Genomic DNA, 19519 nt, shown 5'->3' on the forward strand with positions numbered 1-19519 from the left:
TGAGAGTCAAAAGTTATATGTGATGTTTGTCAGGGCCCTTAACCCCTGCATTGTTCAAGGGCCAGCTGTATATATAATAGGGCTTTCATCATTCACCACACAAACAGAAACAACTTGCTCAGTAATAGAAAACGAAAATAGCATTCATTGAGTTAAAAGGCAAAATCAAAGGCAGCCACCTCAAAAAAATGGGTTTAATTCCAGATATTCAAACATCGATCTCTTACATCTGGTGAGCACACAGCAGACTTCCACATAAGCATCTCACATGGAAATCAAAGCCCTTTGAGGAAGGCAGCATGCATGAGGTTATTCTATGTGACAAAGAAGAAACCACCGTCCAGCAAGGTTAAGGGCCTGCCACGGGGGCCCAGAAGATGGAACTGGAGATCACAAGGAAGCTCGAGGGTGGCAGATTCTCACTTTGTGGTTTTGTTCCCTTTTCTCATAGGGCCAGTCTGGCGAACTGAATGGAAGTAAGATTAAAGACTGACTTCTCAAACACACTAGTCCCTCAACACTCTGTGTGCCACGAGGCCAGCCTCTGAGACAGTGGCCAGCCTCTGAGGGGTGCCACTGCCCTCTGACTCGCGCTGGAAAGTGTGGCTCCAAGTCTCGCCGGAGAAGACACGTCATGTAGTCTTCAAAAGCATTACTGGCCAACTGAGTGCATTTCCAGACCATGTCCCACCCTTAGCTCTTCCCAGAAGCAGGGAGGAAAAGTCAATTTGAAAAAGGATATTTGTTCTCAAATTCCTTTTTACTTTCAAGACCACTTTAAAGTCCTGTGGCTTGGTCATGCATTTTTCGTCTTACCAAAGCGACTTCATCACTTTCAATTTAAAAAAAAAAATCATCTTAAAATACAAACAGACCCCTTGTTTATCATAGTCAGTGCTTTAAAACACATGACAGTTAATTAGCAACATTCTCTTCAGATGTTCAGAGGTCTTGACGAAGATAAAAGTTTTAGAGGTGGCTGAGGGGAGATGGTTCTCTATTCAGATTAATCCAAGAACTATTGTTCTTTTACTATCACAAGGAACCATTGGGAAACAGCCAGGCAGGCTGACTAACCACCCATTACATTTAGATATAACTGTGGCCTCATTGTGAAGGTGCTACGTATACCTCCATAGGGGCCTCCATGGCTGACAACCCTTTTCTAAGGGCCACCTATTGCCCATGGCACCTTCTCAGAGGAGCTGCTCCTATCCCTCCTCTGCTGCTGGTTGGGAACAGGCCAAAAGACCCCATCCTCTGACTGACTCCCATAGGTCCCATCAAATTCTTTCTCCCAGAAAGCTGGAATTGGGATTTCAGTTCGTGAATTGTGAGGACTAGACTTGTAGGGTTCTGTAAGTGGGGATTAAGACAACCAGCCATCTTTGGGCCACCTGAGTCGAGGAGTGAGCTGATTCCTCTGGTCCACAAAGAGGAAGAAGAATGGATACCATCCTGAAAGAGAGAGGCAGAGGTGGGAGACCATGGGGCTCCAGAAAGAGATGGCAAGAGTGGGTACTTTCCTCCCAGGTTCTTGGGACACAGGAATAGGCGTTCTGTACTATATTCCCAATGTCCTTCCAATAAATCCTTTTTGCTCACGTTAGCTTAAGTTCTATTCCTGGCAATCAATTCCTGACAAAGATAGAAAGCATGCCCATTATGGCAAAAGCTCAGTGTGAATGCATATCTTCAGACGGCAATTTATATAAGAAGTCCTGACTGCAACTGTGTTTTCTATCCCAGTGCTCTAACCAGATCTGGGATATTTGTTTAAGAAACCAGAAGCAGAGGCGCCTGGGTGGCTCAGTTGGTTAAGCGTCTGACTTCGGCTGAGGTCATGATCTCACGGTCCGTGAGTTCGAGCCCCGCGTCGGGCTCTGTGCTGACAGCTCAGAGCCTGGAGCCTGTTTCAGATTCTGTGTCTCCCTGTCTCTCTGCCCCTCCCCTGTTCATGCTCTGTCTCTCTCTGTCTCAAAAATAAATAAACGTTAAAAAAAAAGAAAGAAACCAGAAGCAAAGTTCTTATCTGGCATTTTGGAAAACTTCCTTGGCTCCTTTTACTTTGTCTTATAAGTGAAATCTGCTTCTTCAGAAATGAAGAAATGAAATGTGGTGACTCTGCTTATTTTAAGTCATTTCACCTTATGTTGAGACCATCTTCCGCCCCTGGGACCTCACATTGGTGTCTCAGTAGTTGATTTCTTCCCTTAATGGGAACAAGAACTAAGTTCACATGAGATGATGCCATTGGTGTCCTATTTGAAGACCAATCATTCCAAATACATCCTTCTGAGAGTTGATGGGTTAGGTGTACACTCATCCACTCTCTCAACCATGAACCATGACCACAAGTGCACTGCTCCCCATCCTGTCTATCTACAACTGCTGTTCCAGATCTGGCAGCTGCCATCTTGGTCCAAGTCCTATGCCAGTATGGCTCTACTGTACTTATTTAACTTTATTTCTAAACATTAGCTGTCCTTTGTCAGTCATACTGATTCTGGAAGTGGCACTACTCATGTCTCTGAGTCTCCTGTCAGGTCACCCGGACTGTGACCTGATGTAAATGTAAGTAAACACAGACTTTTCTTCCCCTATGAAATTTTACCTTTAGGGGAAGGTAGTAAGAGTTCCTAAGGATCCTGACCCCCACATGGCCCTGATGAATCACAGTGGTAGTTCTCTTTTGGTGAGAGTTCCTTCTCTGAAACTGAATTTCTGGTGATTTAATGTGGTAGACAGTTTTCAAAAGAGGATCTAATGATCTTGCTCTCCCCATACATGCGGGTTGCTCCCTACTTTAAAAGTTAGCATCAATTTCCTTTGCTTTTGAATCCGGGCTGGCTTTGTGACTTGCTTTGATCAACAGAATGTGGTGGACTTCTGAGTTCATGCCTTAAGAAGACTGGCAGTTTCTACTTTGTCTCTCTTGAAAACCAGCCACCATGTGAGAGGTCTGAGTACGCTGTTGGAAAAAGTGGTCATCCAGGTAGAAGCCTGTAGTCATCTTGGATGTTCTAGCCCCAGCAGAGCCCCCGGGAGAATGCAGCCACCAGACTAAGCCCAGATGAGAGTGGCAAAAGAACCACCCAGCTGAAATTTAGTCAACCCACACGAGCAGGAGAAATGATAATCTGTTGTTATCTTAGGTCACAAGGGTTTGGCACCCCAAACTGTACCGTTGCACTGTTGCACTGTAACAGACAGCTGAAACACCTTACTCGACAAAAGGTCAGTCCAAGTTCAGGAGGAATGATACAGCTGTGTCTCTGGGAAGAAGAGCTCAGTTTGTTGACTTGAACTTTTGTTTCTCAGGGACACCACAAATATCCCAGGCAAGGAACCACAGAGGCATCTTTTACTCTTCCTGCTGTTCCATCCCTTATATATTCTACTTGTCATCAACTTCTGTCTTCTTCTTAAATGTATCTTAGATTTAACCCTTCCTGTCTTATCTCACTATTGCCATCACAGCTCAGACCCTGATGCCCTGGATTTAGAAATCTACACCCATCCTCTCCTCCCCAGACTTCCTTCCTCGGATCCATCCTGTAAATGGACACTGGGCTCATCTTCTTAAACTAGGGCTTTCAGTGTTTCAGTCCCCATCTAACCAACTCTGGCTTTTGAGGTTTCGAGGCCTCACCTGGTCCCTCCCTGTCCACTCCTCTACTTCGGCAGCAGGTTCCCCAGTCCACATGTACAACAATCCTGGGTCCTTCCTCCAAGTCCCTGACAGGCTGTTCCATGACCTGGTATGCCCTGACTCATCTAGCCCCAACTGCCTTTCTCTGTAATGATGCCTCCAATCTCCCCCACCCTACTGACAGCCCTCTCATCTGCAAAAATTCACTGTGCTCCACCTCCTAATTCAATCTTATTTATGTAACTGGTGGGCTGGCCTCCAATTTCTTCCCATGTTTATAACTCAGATTCCTAATTATATCATAAAATTGACAGTAGGGACTCTTTCTTATGTTTATGTATATTCCTTACAGGCCAGGGCAAGTGTAAAGGTTTTCAGTAAAATGACCGTTTTGATCTGAATGATTTTCCCTTTTTAAGTTATTAGTATGACTTACCCAACTGTGCTTTAGAACATTTTGGAAATACAGTATATATCTGTCATTGAGGAAAATGTCCATTTAGTTCAGAAAGTTTCCTCATGGAAAATTAAATAATATCTACTGCCAAAAACAAAGAACAATTGAGTATCCACCAGATCTGAAACCATAAAACTGTACTGTGAGAACAAATGCAGGGCCTCTTGTGTTCCCTGACTGCAATGCCACATCAGGCCCCAGGGGAGTGGCCGCCCCAGCAGCTGAGGCACGCTACCGAGCCCCATGGCTAGTCAGATAAAAAAGGAATGGACAGAAATAACACACAGGTTAGGAATAACCTATTTAGGAATTGCATGACGGGGAATATGCCAACAGCAGTCCATTCCCTGCGGAAAGCCCAGGCCACCATAATACCTGCTAGGACTTCCATGCCCACCAGGTGCTGGGCCCTGGACTTGGGGTTTTGTGCACTTTACCTACTGAATCTTCAAAAGAAACCAAGAAGGGACAAAGGAGGAGACCAAGACTCAGAGGAGAGTAGTCATTTTGCCAAAAGCCATTGAATGATTAAGATTCATATCTAAGCCAGTGTGACTCTGACGTCCACATTCTTTCCATTAACTTGTGTTGTCTTTCTTACTGGAAGAGACATGATATCACATCATCAAGAATATTTAATGAGCATGTGCTATGGTCTCCACTGTGCTAGGTGTTGCAGAAGATTGTTTAAGTATACGGCTTGAGGGGGAAAGATTCCATCAGTACCCTCTGTAATTAACATCCATCCATGTCAAAAGAGAGCACCTGCTACACAAATGCAGCTTCATCTTAAGTCAGACCTTTCCATTTTTCGTCTCTCCTTCACAGAAGTTCCAGAGATACCCCTGCTCCTATCTTTGAACAGCTTAGCCTAGCTGGGAAAACAAAACTTCTCCCATAAAGCAAAAATGAATAGTATGAAGCAGGAGTCTGACATATGCTAATGTAATGTGAATCTAAAAGGACTCAGTGAAACAAAGACGTTAAGTAATTGTAATGGCCGGAGAGAAGAAGTGAAAAAAATATTGGTCTGCATAATTTATATTATTAGTAGTCATTTCAATATTGCTTTGCCTATCAGCTAAAATTTGGGGTTTTGTTTTAGCTGGGAAGTGTTAATGATGCACACAGATGTGTCTTTTCGGAGGTGAACTTCAGCCCATGCAATGAGGGCACGGTGCTGGGAGAGACCCCCAGGCCTGGACAAGGCGCCTGGTGCAGTGCTTCACGCAAAGGGCCCAACTCTGGGGACCCCCTTCCCAGCTGAGAACAGCTGGGCTGGGAACACCCGCAGAGACGGCCCAACATCCTACAGAGTGGTTCTGCTGTGCACAAATGCTTCCTGGATACCATCACAGCCTGCGGTCCTCCTGGGGCTTGGGATTTCCCAAACTCAAAGAAGACAAGAGACTGACTTAGAGTTAACAGCTTGAACTGCAGACCCTCTGTCGCCACTGAGTTAATCCTTCGGTTTCCACAATGTCAAAAAGGCAATCTTAATAATTCGGCATACTATCAGAATTTCAAACTCTAATTCCCAAACAATCCGCCAAGAAAATTCTCAAGAATGACCTCAACAGTAGCCTGGATCCATCCCAGGGCCCCCATTTTCAAGGAAATAAAGGAAATGGGGCTGTTCTCAAGTACTGGAAGGAAAGGGCACTGGGCTTGCCATTAGGAGCCCTAGATTCAAATCCGATTTGGCTCAGGGTGTAATCCTCATCAGATCACTTCACTACTCCAGCCTCATTGTCTCATCTAAACAATGGTGGGTGGGGAGTGGACATACCACCTGCTTCACAGCATTTCTGGCAAAGGTTAAGTGAGGCAATGTGAATATACGTGTTTCATACATAGCAGGTACTCAATAACAGCTGAAATAAAAGCTAAAACATGCTAAATATCAGTGCTGACATTAAAATGCAAAAACTGCTAACAGAGACAAAACATTTTCTGTAATTGAGAGACTGCCTTGACAACCACTGCCAAAGTGCCCTTGGCTTTTTTACGCAAGCTCTGAACATAGCTTTAAAAACTCTTTTTAGGGGTCACAGTTGGAAGCATTTTTGTAGGGAACAACAAATCTGTTTTAACAAGGTCAAGGTGGCATTTAATTAAAAGGCACTTGAGCCAGTGAAGTCAGCAAAGGCCCCATTTTGCAGAGGTGCTATGGCTGACACCCTCTGGGGGCTCCTTTGTATGAAGGATGCAATGTCTGGAGAACTTCTCACAGATTAACAGGGAGAAACTTCATCCCAAATCCCTAACACGGAAGCTTGAGAAGCTATGGCAAAACATCTCTTTCTGACACTCCACACTCTTCAACCTCATCACCATCTTCCTGGGTCAAGTCCAAGCTCTGTACCCAGACCACAAGACTGTCCATTATCTGGCCCCACCTAATTCTTCTCAGACCTCATCTCTTGCCCTTCCTTCTATAAAATTTCTATCTTGGGATGCCTGGGTTGCTTAGTCAGTTAAGCATCTGACTCTTGATTCGGCTGAGGTCGTGATCTCGCAGTTCGTGAGTTTCAGCCCCCACATGGGGCTCTGTGCTGGTGGTGCTAAGCCTGCTTGGGATTCTCTCTCTCTCCCTTTCTCTCTGCTCCTCCTCTGCTCTCTCTCTCTCTCTCTCTCTCTCTCAAAATAAATAAATAAACTTAAAAAATAAATAAAATTTCTATCTCAGCAACACTGACATTGCCTAGGAATTCACCAATGTGTGCATGCATGCAAACTGTTCCCCCAACATCCTCCCTACTCCACCAACCCTAACATCTAGTACCTGGCTACTTCAAGTGTAGTCCTACAGCTCTGCATCCCAGGGACTGGTTAGAACTGCAGAGTCTCTAGCCTGTCCCAGACCTACTGACTCAGATTCTGCACTTTAATAAGAACGCTGTGATTGTACTACTACTACATTTCCATAAGGAAACTTACAGTTGGAGAAGCCATGTGCCAAGATCCCACCTCTTCCAGACGCTCTCTTTGATAAAGAGTAGCCCCTGCCTCCCACCATGCCAGGGAAGATGTACCTCCTACACTGTTCCCAACCTTCTGCTCATCTCATTTGTTACATAGTATGTTGCATATGCTTATCTGTTTATGTGTCTATCCTTGGTCCTAGACTTGGGACTCCCCAAAGGCTGCAGACTATGCTATCCTTGTGTTCCCTGTGCCGTGCGAGGTACTGCATATGGTCAGAACTTAAAAAATGTCATTTGTCACAGCTAGTGATTTTTTAAAATATTTATTTATTTTTGAGAGGGGTAGAGGGACAGAAAGAGAGGGAGACACAGAATCCAAAGCAGGCTCCAGGCTCAGAGCTGTCAGCACAGAGCCTGATGCAGGGCTGGAACTCACGAGCTATGAGATCATGACCCAAGCCAAAGTTGGACACTTAACTGACTGAGCCACCCAGATGCCCCAATAAGTTTGTTTGTTTGTTTGTTTGTTTGTTTTTTAAGATTTTAAGTAATCTCTACATCCAACGTGGGGCTCAAGAATCACACACTCTACCAACTGAGCCTGCCAGTGCCCCTTAATAAGTTTAATAGCTAAAACTTTTATTTTTATTTTTTTTTATTTTTGAGACAGAGAGAGACAGAGCATGAATGGGGGAGGGGCAGAGAGAGAGGGAGACACAGAATCGGAAGCAGGCTCCAGGCTCCGAGCCATCAGCCCAGAGCCCGACGCGGGGCTCGAACCCACGGACGGAGAGATTGTGACCTGAGCCAAAGTCGGACGCCCAACCGACTGAGCCACCCAGGCGCCCCAATAACTAAAACTTTAATCACTAACTTTAGTAACTAACTCAGATACCTGTGAGCTATGTGCAAAAGTATTACAATTTAGGTTAATTGGGTTAGTTATGTTACACGTTTGAACCCAGATACTTTGAATGTTGTATTTATATATTTACTTTTAAATACTTTAAAAAATATTCTAAAATTGGGACACCTAGGTGGCTCAGTTGGTTAAAAATCCGACTGTTGATTTTGGCTCAGGTCATGATCTCATGGTCATGAGATAGAGTCCTGCATTGAGCTCCACGTTCAACATGGAATCTGCTTGAGATTCTTTCTCTCCTTCTCTCTCTGTCCCTCCCCTGCTCTCTCTCTCTCTCTCTCTCTCTCTCTCTCTCTCTCAAAACAAATAAATAAACATTTAAAACATATTATAAAATTTTAAGATATGATAATAGGATTTATGCAACTTTCAAACATACACAAAAGCAGGAAAGACTAACAAGCCCATTGTCATCCAGCATCAACAAATATCCACTTTTTAAAAAATCATTCTAGTTTCATCTATTCCCCTCATCTGACCTATTTATTCTTTGGGAGGCTAGATCATTAAAAAAAGTTTTTTTTTAATGTTTATTTATTTTTAACAGAGAGAGAGAGAGAGAGAGAGAGAGAGAGAGAGAGAGAGAGAATGAGCGGGGGAGGGGCAGAGAGAGAGGGAGACATAGAATCCGAAGCAGGCTCCAGGCTCTGAGCTGTCAGCACAGAGCCAGATGCGGGACTCAAACTCACAGACCGCGAGATCATGACCCAAGCCGAAGTCAGACGCTCAACCGACTGAGCCACCTAGGCACCCCTAAATCATTTTAAAATAAATTCCAGGTACATTATCATTTCAACCACAAATATTAAAAAAAATTTTTTAATGTTTATTTATTTTTGTTTTTAAAATTTTTTTTTTCAACGTTTATTCATTTTTGGGACAGAGAGAGACAGAGCATGAACGGGGGAGGGGCAGAGAGAGAGGGAGACACAGAATCGGAAACAGGCTCCAGGCTCTGAGCCATCAGCCCAGAGCCTGACGCGGGGCTCTAACTCCCGGACCGCGAGATCATGACCTGGCTGAAGTCGGACGCTTAACCGACTGCGCCACCCAGGTGCCCCAATGTTTACTTATTTTTGAAGGAGAGAGACAGAACATGAGCAGGGGAGGGTCAGAGAGAGAGGGAGACACAGAACCTGAAGCAGGCTCTGGGCTCTGAGCTGTCAGCACAGAACCCGACATGGGACTCGAACTCACAAACTGTGAGATCACGACGTGAGCCAAAGTCAGATGCTTAACCGACTGAGCCACCCAGGTGCCCCTCAACCACAAATATTTTAGTATGTATCCATAATTTAAAATGACTTCAAAGATTATTTATATATATATCTCCACCATGCCAGTATTGTGCCCAATAAAATTAACAGTGATTCCTTAATATAATCTAATAGTCTGTATTCAAACTTCCCTATTTTAGAGATGAACATTTACAGTTGAGTTTGTAAATGTCAGGTGAGTGCTTTATACCAAACAAATAATAGCTCTCAGAGATGAGAAGGTAAATTTATCATGTCTGTTGTTTCTCAAAGCCCAAATCAGCTTTGTGAAGGAAATTTGCCTTTAAATGCCATTTGTAGATTTCCCTCCACCTCAGAACTAGATAACTTTTACAAAACTATACCAAACTTTTATAAAGAACCTAAAGGTAAGATAGAACAAATCAGAAGCCATGCTGAGGTCCATTCAAGTGTGTCCCTCGGAAGCAATGAAATCAGTGGGAATTAGAATGGTGAGGAGGATGGTTTAACAAAAGAGAGATATACAAAGAACAGGTATTAAGCCAAATGGTTTCCCCCTCAACAGCCAAACCAACACCACTCAGAGTTGGAGAGGATGGGATCTAGAGGGATGGTAACCTTGATGATGTTGAAATTTGCCGATCTATATTTGTTCTATCTGCAATAGGAACTCGGGGTTTCTGAGAAACATACCAGTAGATGTGCTTTGAAGAGTAAATCCAATTACCTCAGAGTTGTTCGCCTTTTAAGGGGTAAATTCTGATCCAGTCTCCTTAGGTCAAAAACACAGTTCACGCTTCTCTTTGCCCCCTGTTTGAATCATACTTCATCTCTGCCTCCCTGCTTTCTTAGCTCTGTCCGTAACACGCTGACGGGCAGAATTCCGGTCTCCACACAATGGCCCGCCATTCAACCACATTCTGCTTTGTCCCTAAACATCCACTCCCCCAGCTCCTGCTGGGTCTGTTATATTCAGATATGAACTTTCCAGGAATCTGATCATGTCACAGGCCTTTTCCTGTATGACAAGTTCGACGCTAATCGTGAATAGTGGGCTTCACACAGAGGGTTAGTGTTATTCATGAAAATTATGACTCCACATCCAGAAATAGGGCAAAACTGGCCTAAAACAGGCGGGCTGTATCTCCGTTGAGTCCAGTAGGCAATTACCAAGGTTTCTTGCTTCAAACAGCCCAGAAGTGTTTCTCAGCAATGTTAATCAGACACATTCGAAGCATAATGTTCTGCCAGGTCCAAGGTCTGAGGCTTAGCTAGATGGGGGAGCCCTGGTGCCCACAGGGTGAATGGAAGGGTTTTCCAAAGAACCAAAGCCAGACACTGTTCCCTCCCCCACCACCTCCCAAACCAGGTACTCCCCAGCTCTCATTCCCAACTTTTGTATGTCTCCCTGCCCAGACCATTTCAAGGCCAACTTTAGAAGCTTTGACAGGGCTACCAAAGGACCATAAGGAAAGGAAATTATATTTGATTTTCCTTTTTTGGAACAGTGAGGCATATCCAGCAAATATTAGGAATTAGAGGGGTACTAGACGGGTTGTTTCATTTTCCGGTGATTCTCTCTTCTGAAACTTAGTTTCAGTGACCGCATGAGTCGGTTCCCGTTGGCCCAAACTATATTTTATAAATGCGAGTTGAGGATTATCTTTCCAAATAAAAGCGGCCAGATTGAAATCCCCTCTTCGCCATTCCTGAGAGAATGACATAGGCTGGTACTAAAAGACTATCTTTGTGTAGAACAAATGGACCGAGGAAAATCTGCTTTCCTCTCCCCCTGCCCCTTTCTTCTTTACATAACTAGAGCCAAATGAGATGTTTTTCATTTTAAAAATTTGATTAAACAGACTAAGCAAAAGCCCATTCTGCTGGTCTTTACTGTTTTCTCGATTTTGGGACTGAATCAAGGCATACTCGGGTTGGAAGGATAGGGAGGCCAGGGCCTCACTGCCAGGCAGTGGTGCCATTCGGAAGTTTAACTTTTAGAAGTTGAGAGCTGGGGCCTGCAGCGCTGGTTCAGGGGATGCCCCTGCCCTGTGAGGCAACAGAATTCAGACTGGTGTGGTGGGCGTGAGAGGTCCCAGGTCCCACGTGAACCTCCATGTCACTGTATACACATAGCCTCCTGACCTGATGAGTGAGGAAGGTGGCAGGGCCAGGAGTGAGGGTAAATAATATGGAAAAGACAACCGGGTAGAATGATTATGAATAAGCTGTCCTTTCCCTCAGCTCTAGGAACTGAGAAAACCTGCCTTGTTGGCTTATTTAAAAAGTTGTCAAGAACACTACATTAGGAAGCTCCTTAAAGCGCCATTGTAGGGGCGCCTGGGTGGCTCAGTTGGTTAAGCCTCCGACTTCGGCTCAGGTCACCATCTCGCGGTCCGTGAGTTCGAGCCCCGTGCCGGGCTCTGTGCTGATGGCTCGGAGACTGGAGCCTGCTTCTGATTCTGTGTCTCCCTCTCTCTCTGCCCCTCCCCTGTTCACGCTCTGTCTCTCTCTGTCTCAAAAATAAATAAACGTTAAAAAAATATACATATAAAAAAATGCCATTGTAGTTTTGGTTTCTGTACTTTAAACCTTCCTGCAATATTTTCTACCTTGTTTTCAAGTATCTTCCTAAGATTCTCTGCCACATCGCATATTCCCCAAGGGTCAGTGTATCTTTCTGCCTTTGCACCTTGCATATAATAAACACTGAATACAGAAACATGAAGCAGCTAGAAAACAGGCCATGGAGTAAAATGCTGAAGAAACTGGGTTCTCAGTAGTAGAGAGCAATGAGGTATGGGTTATCATAAATAACAACAGAACATCTTTATGCTAACATGAGGAAAGGGACTACCATGTTGGCTTTGGAGAGTATCAATTAAATGCTTACTGAATACCAGTCTTCAGGGGAGATAATGCATGAAATGCAAATAGCTAATGTTATAACTTAGTTTTACTGTCTATCAAGGGATTCTTCATTCATTCTAGAAGACAATTCATTCCCAAAAGTATAAGGCACTTTTTTCCTCTTTGGCTTGCTACTGAGCTCATGCCAACTCTATTCATGAACGAATCAGCATGAGGAAATTAAGTAGAAGTAGAAATTCTGGGTGGGCTTATCCATCAAGGGAATGGAGTCCTGAGGGAAGCAGGCATTCAATTTCTGAAAAGCCTCAATAAGAGATGTGAAAATCCTCAGCCCAGGACGCATCTCCTTTGATCTGCTTCATGAAATCCACCTGCCTGAATGACCTGTCCTCTGGCAGTGACCTTCCACTCTGAACCCTTGCTGCTCAGTGTCCCGAAACCCTCGGCTGGTGTGTCAGGGGCTTACTCTGGCAAGCAGGAATCTCACAGTACTTCCAGTAGACGCCGTCCTCGTGCTCTGCCACATAGCACCAAGGGCTCACATCTCCATCCGGGTTTCTGTCGGGGAAAGAACATGTAAGTAACATTTCTGTCGTGTTAAGTCAACTGGCTCATTGCTTTTTCAGTATTACCAAAAAGGAACGCGTCAGCCTCTGTGTTATTTCTAATCATTGGTATGCATCTCAGTGCTGCCTCTTATGAAGAAGAGAAAAATGGGGGGCACCTGGCTGGCTCGGTTGGTAGAGCTTGGGGCTCTTGATCTCAGGGTCATGAGTTTGAGTCCCACATTGGACGTAGAGATTACTTAAAAAAAGAAGAAGAAGAAGAAAAAGAAGAGGAAGAGAAAAATGGTAACACTACAAGAACAAACTTATGCACTCTGACATATACTTTAGAGTTTGGGGGCAGGGGGTGGTGTGCGTGATGAGCAAAGGTGATTCATATTTACACAAATTCACGACAGTGTAACCAGGACAACTGACCACAGAACAAATTATGCCAAGCAGCACTGGCACCTTAAGTGTGAACACAGTGACTCCCATGGCTGAGAGCACAGGTGTGCTCAATACTGTGGATAAGAATGTGAATAGAGCCAAATGGTCAGGATGGCAATTTGGTAATTAGAGGCAAAGGCCCTAAAAATATGCAAAGCCCCTCTGCCAGACAATTTCTCCTTTAGTACTTTATTTTAAGGAAATCTTCACTTACAAAGATGTTCACCACAGCATTCTGACAATACAAAAAAAGTCAGAAACAACTATTAAGGATTGGTTACATAAATAGGTTATATCCATATAAGGGAATGCTGAGTGTCTATTAAAAATGCAGTATAGGGGCACCTGGGTGGCTCAGTCAGTTGAGCGTCCGACTTCAACCCGGGTCATGATCTCGCGGTCCGTGAGTTCGAGCCCCGCGTCAGGCTCTGGGTTGATGGCTCGGAGCCTGGAGCCTGCTTGGATTCTGTGTCTCCCTCTCTCTCTGCCCCTCCCCCATTCATGCTCTGTCTCTCTCTGTCTCAAAAATAAATGAATGTTAAAAAAATTTTTTTTTTTTAAAAATGCAGTGTAGAGACACATCTATTGATATAAAGACATATCCACATCTTGTTAGGTTTTTTAAAAGGGTAGTTCTAAAACACGTTTGGGAACACAACCCCGTTATTTGAGAAGATGGCTTCAAGAAAGGATACACATCAAACCCTGGAAAGTATCTCTGGAGAATGAGACTAGCAGTAATTTTAATCTATTTTCTTTTCTGATTCTCTTTATTTTCCTATTTCTTCTACGATGAACACTGATTGTGTGATTTTTTAAACAGTAAAATAAAATTCACATAATACAGACTCCACTGACAAGCTTTCACCAGGATCAGTCTAGTCGACACACATTTGATAGAAACAGGTCCTTTTCCTACCTCAAGACACTAACTTCTCAGAAAATTCTGAACAAAGCTAAGCCATCAGGCAGAACATGCAATCCTGTGATTCTGGTACCAACTTCTGATACAGCAGTGATATTTTTAAAAGGTTTATTTCACATTTCTAAATGCCCTCGAAGGTCTTTTCAAGTCAAGGATGCCCTGACAATATGGGCTACACTGCTGAAACAGACCCCAAAATGACAGGGTTACCAGGCACGCAGAAAAGCCCTGCCTTCTCCCCACTGCCTTCTGAGCTCCCTTTCTTGCAACTCAGAACACTGGAAACCTGACACTCCAGTTAGGCCGGAAATGGGCATAGAGACCCTGCAGCCAGGAGCTTAGGAGCCACCCCAATCAGGCCTGAGAGGGATAAGCCTATTGTGTGGTCCAGAAGATAAGCCGCCCTGAAGCACAAAGGGTCCTTTTATTTTCTGTGCCCAAGGGCAGGTGCCAGCGCCAACTCTGCTCTTCCCGGTCCCTCTGCTTCCCCTCTAATCCAGAGCCGTCGAGCCTGGAGAAGTGCATTCCCATCACTCGCCATCTCACAGACATCTCAACTGCGACGGGTCTGGCACCGGAGCGCAAGACAAACATGGTGTCGGATATCAGCCGAGAAATCAAAGCAGGAGAACTTGTACAAAGCCCTTCTTTAAACAGTATTTCACAGTCATCTTCCTCCCTCTATTCAGTGTCCAGCTTTGATGTACTATTTGGTAGAGACCTTTGAAAACAACTGTTTATTATCAATGTCAAAAACCATTCTGAAAAGCATCAGAATAGCTTAATAAAGAATAAGCAAATTCATCCTGGACTTCGCTGCAGTGCTAAAACAAAAGCCCTGGACCCTCTGATGTGATGATAATCAACATTTCAGAGCCTTCCTTTCTTCTGAAGTAAAAACTGGTAGTTCAGGTCTGGTACATTCCATCAAATCAAAGGAGAGGCTGCAGCTGGCCAGGGCCAGGAAGAGGGTGGTTCCCCCCTTACTCTCACAATGGATAACTACTGTGCACTTCTGGGAGCCTATGTAGGGCCAGGTGCTAATCTATGCCAAAAGGCTCTTTTTTTTTTTTTTTCATATAAATCAAACCTTTTTGGAAATTTAAAATTTACCTCAAAGTCAGACTTAAACCCAGGACCTCTTCTGAGAAGACATATTGACAGAAAGCAACAGAATAACAGCATAAACCAGTAGCCCAAGAGACATTTCAGAACGAGAGTATAAGTAACAATGTAAAAACAACAACAACAAAACCCCGACACTGGTTTCCCTTCCTAAATACTCTTCCCAACCCAACCCAACTATTTCTATGAATAGCAAACACAAGGGAAGGAAATAAACCAGAAATGGAGTGGGTTAATTTTTTTAATTATGCAAAAATTCTAATGAATATGTATAACTTTGAAAATAAAATGTACAAGAATGACTTGATGAGCGTATGTAACTTTAATGATAAAATGCAATAGATAGCAAAATGCGAAGTACCACAGATTGTTACCTCTGGGAGATGGGGCTTGCTGAGGATTTCAGGGGAAAGATGTAAAACAGGGGCTTTACTTAAACATGTATCTGTAGTTCTGAGAATTTTGTTGGGGGGGGGAGCTTTTAATATTTTTATAATAACAACTAAGAAATAATGCAACAGCAACTGTAGGGAAATGGCCAGTTGGTACAAATTAGAGCAGAGGTGAAGGAAAGACCTGAAGGCACAGGCATGACCAGGATGACAGGCCTCAGATGTCAAGACATCCACAAGGGTCCTGGAGTGTTAGCAAAGGTACGTAGGGAGAGCAGAAGGTAAACAGTGTGGCCCATGCAATGCAGGTGTGAATATGTCGGCTGAGCTGGGTTGACAGTGCCATGGTTGAGATTCCAACATATTGGTAGAAGCAGGGACACACTGTGTGGCTCAAAGAGTCACTCAGTGATCACTTCCCCCTGTCCTGATGGCTCAAGAGGCTGCCTTTGCACCTGTCCTAATAATAACTAAATTCTACACAGTGTTGAACCATGAGTCACATTATCAGGATCTTGAGTATAAATTGTTCAAATGTAGTTGTAACCAAAAGTGCTTAGAATCTTTCTTTGCTCTTGGGGTGCCTGGGTGGCTCAACAGGTTAAGCGTCCTACTTCAGCTCAGGTCATAATGTCACGGTTTGTGAGTTTGAGCCCCACATAGGGCTCTGTGCTTTCTTTACTCTTGTCCCTATAGATCAGTGATTTTTAACTTGTTTGGGATCACTGATAATTTTGAGAATCTGATCCAGATTCTGATCTAAGTCATGGATCATCTCTGCAGAAAACTGCAAGTACACATTTGAAGCACCTTGGATCTCAGGTGAAGAGACCCTGCCAGAGTCAGACAGAAGGTTAAGACCAAAGAAACACCTTAGTCTATGGAAAGGAAGGAAACAGCACAGATCTGATGGCTATAGCTGTTCCCAGAGCAAGGTTATCCTGGGCTGGCAGAGGGTGGATAATGTAGGACAGCTTCCTTTGCTCAGAAGCAGAAGGAGGTTTGGGCCACACACGGTGCTCTGCCTGACCACCGCATTCACAGCAGCTTAAGAAGTTTGGCTATCTGTGTATTGTCCACTGGTGGTAGGGCCAACTAAGAAATCCCTTCCCAAGAGACCTGTAAGTAATCAGATGGGAAAGCAGAGCTCTGAAAACCAGTATCAAAGCAACCAAGGTTGAAAAGAGTAGTAGACTGTGGTGTGCATGTGTGTGTGTGTGTGTGTGCGCGCGCACGCACGCACGCACATGCACACGTGCGCGTGTGCATATACGCATGCAAGGTGTGGGAGGAAGATTTTTTTTTTTTTAGTATTTATTTATTTTGGGGAGAGTGGAAATGGGGGAGGGGCAGAGAGAGGAGGACAGAGGATCCTAAGCGGCTCTGCCTGCCAGGCTGACAGCAGCGAGCCTGATGTGGGGCTCAAACTCACGAACCTGTGACGTCACGACCTGAGCTGAAGTCAGATGCCCAACCGAATGAGCCACCCAGGTGCCCCAAAAAGAGGATTTTTAAAAGAGTAATAAGAAAGGCCTTCTGAGTTAACCAAAAGGAGACAAAGAAGCTTTCCATAGCTGTGAGCTAGGCTGGAAGGGACTGGAAAAGAAGGCCAAAGATTTTTTTTTTTTTAAAGCACTCTGTGGCCCCATCTTACCTGCAATAGTTATGCTCGCCTAGGCCCCCCTCCCCATTGGGGTATTTCAGAGTGTTGTATGGATGCTGGAAAGTCTCGTTCCAGAACAGGCATGGCTTCCCGCCTTGCAGTGCCGTCCAATTCTGCGTTCCCCTATAATCTGCACCATTGGCTGTGAAACATTCTAGGAGAAAGAAAAGACAGAGCAAACTAATTTTCTGGCAATATCCACAGTTTCCTCCCTCTCTGGTTGACGTTTTATTTGTTTTGTTTGGACCCAGCTGGAAATGGATAGTGTCTTGCTAGATCCTGGACACCATGAAGTTAACATCGCTAGGGCTGAGTAAATCTGAAATGCAGTCCCCTCCAAATGCTAGGCTAGTCTTGGCAATAGCTTGTCTACAGACACTTTACAGATACTTTTCCCCTAAAGTATACAGATCCCAACTAGGATATAAACACGGAGGTGAAATGTATTGAAACCCATGAAGTGAACCAGGAAACCCCCAAATCTGGGAACCGTTGGCAACAGCCATCACAAGGAATTCTGGGTGCTCGGAGGGGGTCACTGGTCTCGCCAGTGTCTCTGTGTGGTAACTAGAACCAGGTCACCAGCTGTAACTGAGCTCTCCCCTACAGTCTGAAAGGCTGCACTGACACTTGGATTTAATAAGACCATCGGATACAGCAACGCTTTGGAATCCCAATCACACAAGTCTGGGAATGACTCACATTCCCTGGTAATGAAGAACAGTCCTCCCCATGCTGTTTGAGATAGAGATGCAACAGAACAGTCAACAGGAGGGAGCGAGCAGAGGCCAAGTTGGCATTTTTCTCTCACCTCTTTCTGAAATTCCTCCCTACAAGACACACTGAACATCGTCTCAGGTCCAGTTAATAAAATGACAAAATCCTTGCAGGTGCAACAATGTGCTTCTAAAATCTGCTTCTCAGACTTTGGGGGGATGGGAATTGAGGCTGATAGGATTTACCCCCACATATTGCATGCATTAAATTCACAGAGATTCATGGGAAAGGCACAGTATAAAGAGCAATTTTTAAAAATTAATTTAGTTGAAACTGACAGATAGAAGTACTTCAAACACTTCTTGAAGATGTCTCACCAGGAACCTGACGATCTGGGGGAGTTACACTGACATTCTCAGCTGTCTTTCTTTCCTTCCCCTGGCATGCACTGACCTATAACTTCCGGTATGAAGGGCTCTTAGTGCTGCCTCCTGGTGAAGTGCATGCGCCTACTTCAGTCTAAGCACATGAACAACATGAGCACATCTACATTCTAGAAGATGCTTTTTTATTTTATTTTTAATGTTTATTTATTTTTTTTAGAGAGAGACAGAGCACAAGTGGGGGAGGGGCAGAGAGAGAGGGCAACACGGAATCCGAAGCAGGCTCCAGGCTCTGAGCTGTCAGCACAGAGCCCAACATGGGACTTGAACTCACAGATTGCAAGATCATGACCTGAGCCAAAGTCGGACACTCAACTGACTGAGCCACCCAGGCACCCCTAGAAGATACTTCTTTTTATATTTAAAATCTATCCACAGACCATCTCTCTGCCTGTACCCCCTTCCTCCTACTATCTGGGCTCTGTGTCTTGTCTGGAATAGCATGGTTTTATGGACAGCCAAAATAACCTGGAATCCCAGGTCGTACAGAACGTCATAACAATTTATCACGTTTGGCGTGACATTCATATATTACGGTAAGGGCGACTCATCAGGTAGGGGTGCCTAGGTGACTCAGTTGGTTGAGCGTCCGACTTTGGCTCAGGTCATGATCCCATGGTTGGTGGATTCAAGCCCCGTGTCAGGCTTTGCACTGACAGCACAGAGCCTGCTTTGGATTCTCTCCCTCTCTCTCTGCCCCTCCTCTGCTTCTGCTCTCTCTCTCAAAAATAAACATTAAAAACAAAACAAATGTTCAAAGGTAATTGAAGAAGGCAGTTCAGTGTGGCATAAAACACACTAAACTGAGAGGCTAAGCCCTGGCTTCTTGCCCTGGACCTGCTGTTGGCCAGCTGTGCAACCTTGGACGAATCACCGTCATCTACAGCACCACTGATGCTTACATAGTGTTTTACTGTGTGCCAAGCTCTGCTCTAAGTGCTTTACAGATATCAACTCCCCACCAACCCTCTGGGGAGGTCCCTCAATATCCTACTTTACAAGATAGGGCAACTGGGGCACTCAACCACCCCCTACAAGGCCTCTACTGGAGCCCCCTCAGGCCATCCTTGTTTTCTCTATCCTCCCCCTCACCCCACTTCCCATTCATCACCATATCCTGTTGACTTTCTTAAATATACACCCTGAAAGTGCCCTCTCCTCTCCATCTGGGGTGCCACCCCTTAGGCCCTTC

General features: G+C 44.6%; 1 protein-coding gene across 2 annotated transcripts in view; it reads right to left on the bottom strand.

The window, feature by feature from the left end:
* The window catches only part of KREMEN1 (kringle containing transmembrane protein 1), a 73707-nt gene that overhangs the window by 34337 nt on the left and 19851 nt on the right, over positions 1-19519 (bottom strand). For both annotated transcript variants that reach the window (XM_045458543.1, XM_045458542.1), the window contains exons 2-3: positions 17159-17321; positions 12534-12625 (exon numbers count right to left, since the gene is read on the bottom strand). In XM_045458543.1, the coding sequence (XP_045314499.1) occupies positions 12534-12625; positions 17159-17321 (255 nt within the window). The remainder of the gene's footprint in view (positions 1-12533; positions 12626-17158; positions 17322-19519) is intronic.

The sequence above is a fragment of the Leopardus geoffroyi genome, chromosome D3, assembly GCF_018350155.1.
Source record: "Leopardus geoffroyi isolate Oge1 chromosome D3, O.geoffroyi_Oge1_pat1.0, whole genome shotgun sequence".
Classification (NCBI taxonomy): Eukaryota; Metazoa; Chordata; class Mammalia; order Carnivora; family Felidae; genus Leopardus; species Leopardus geoffroyi.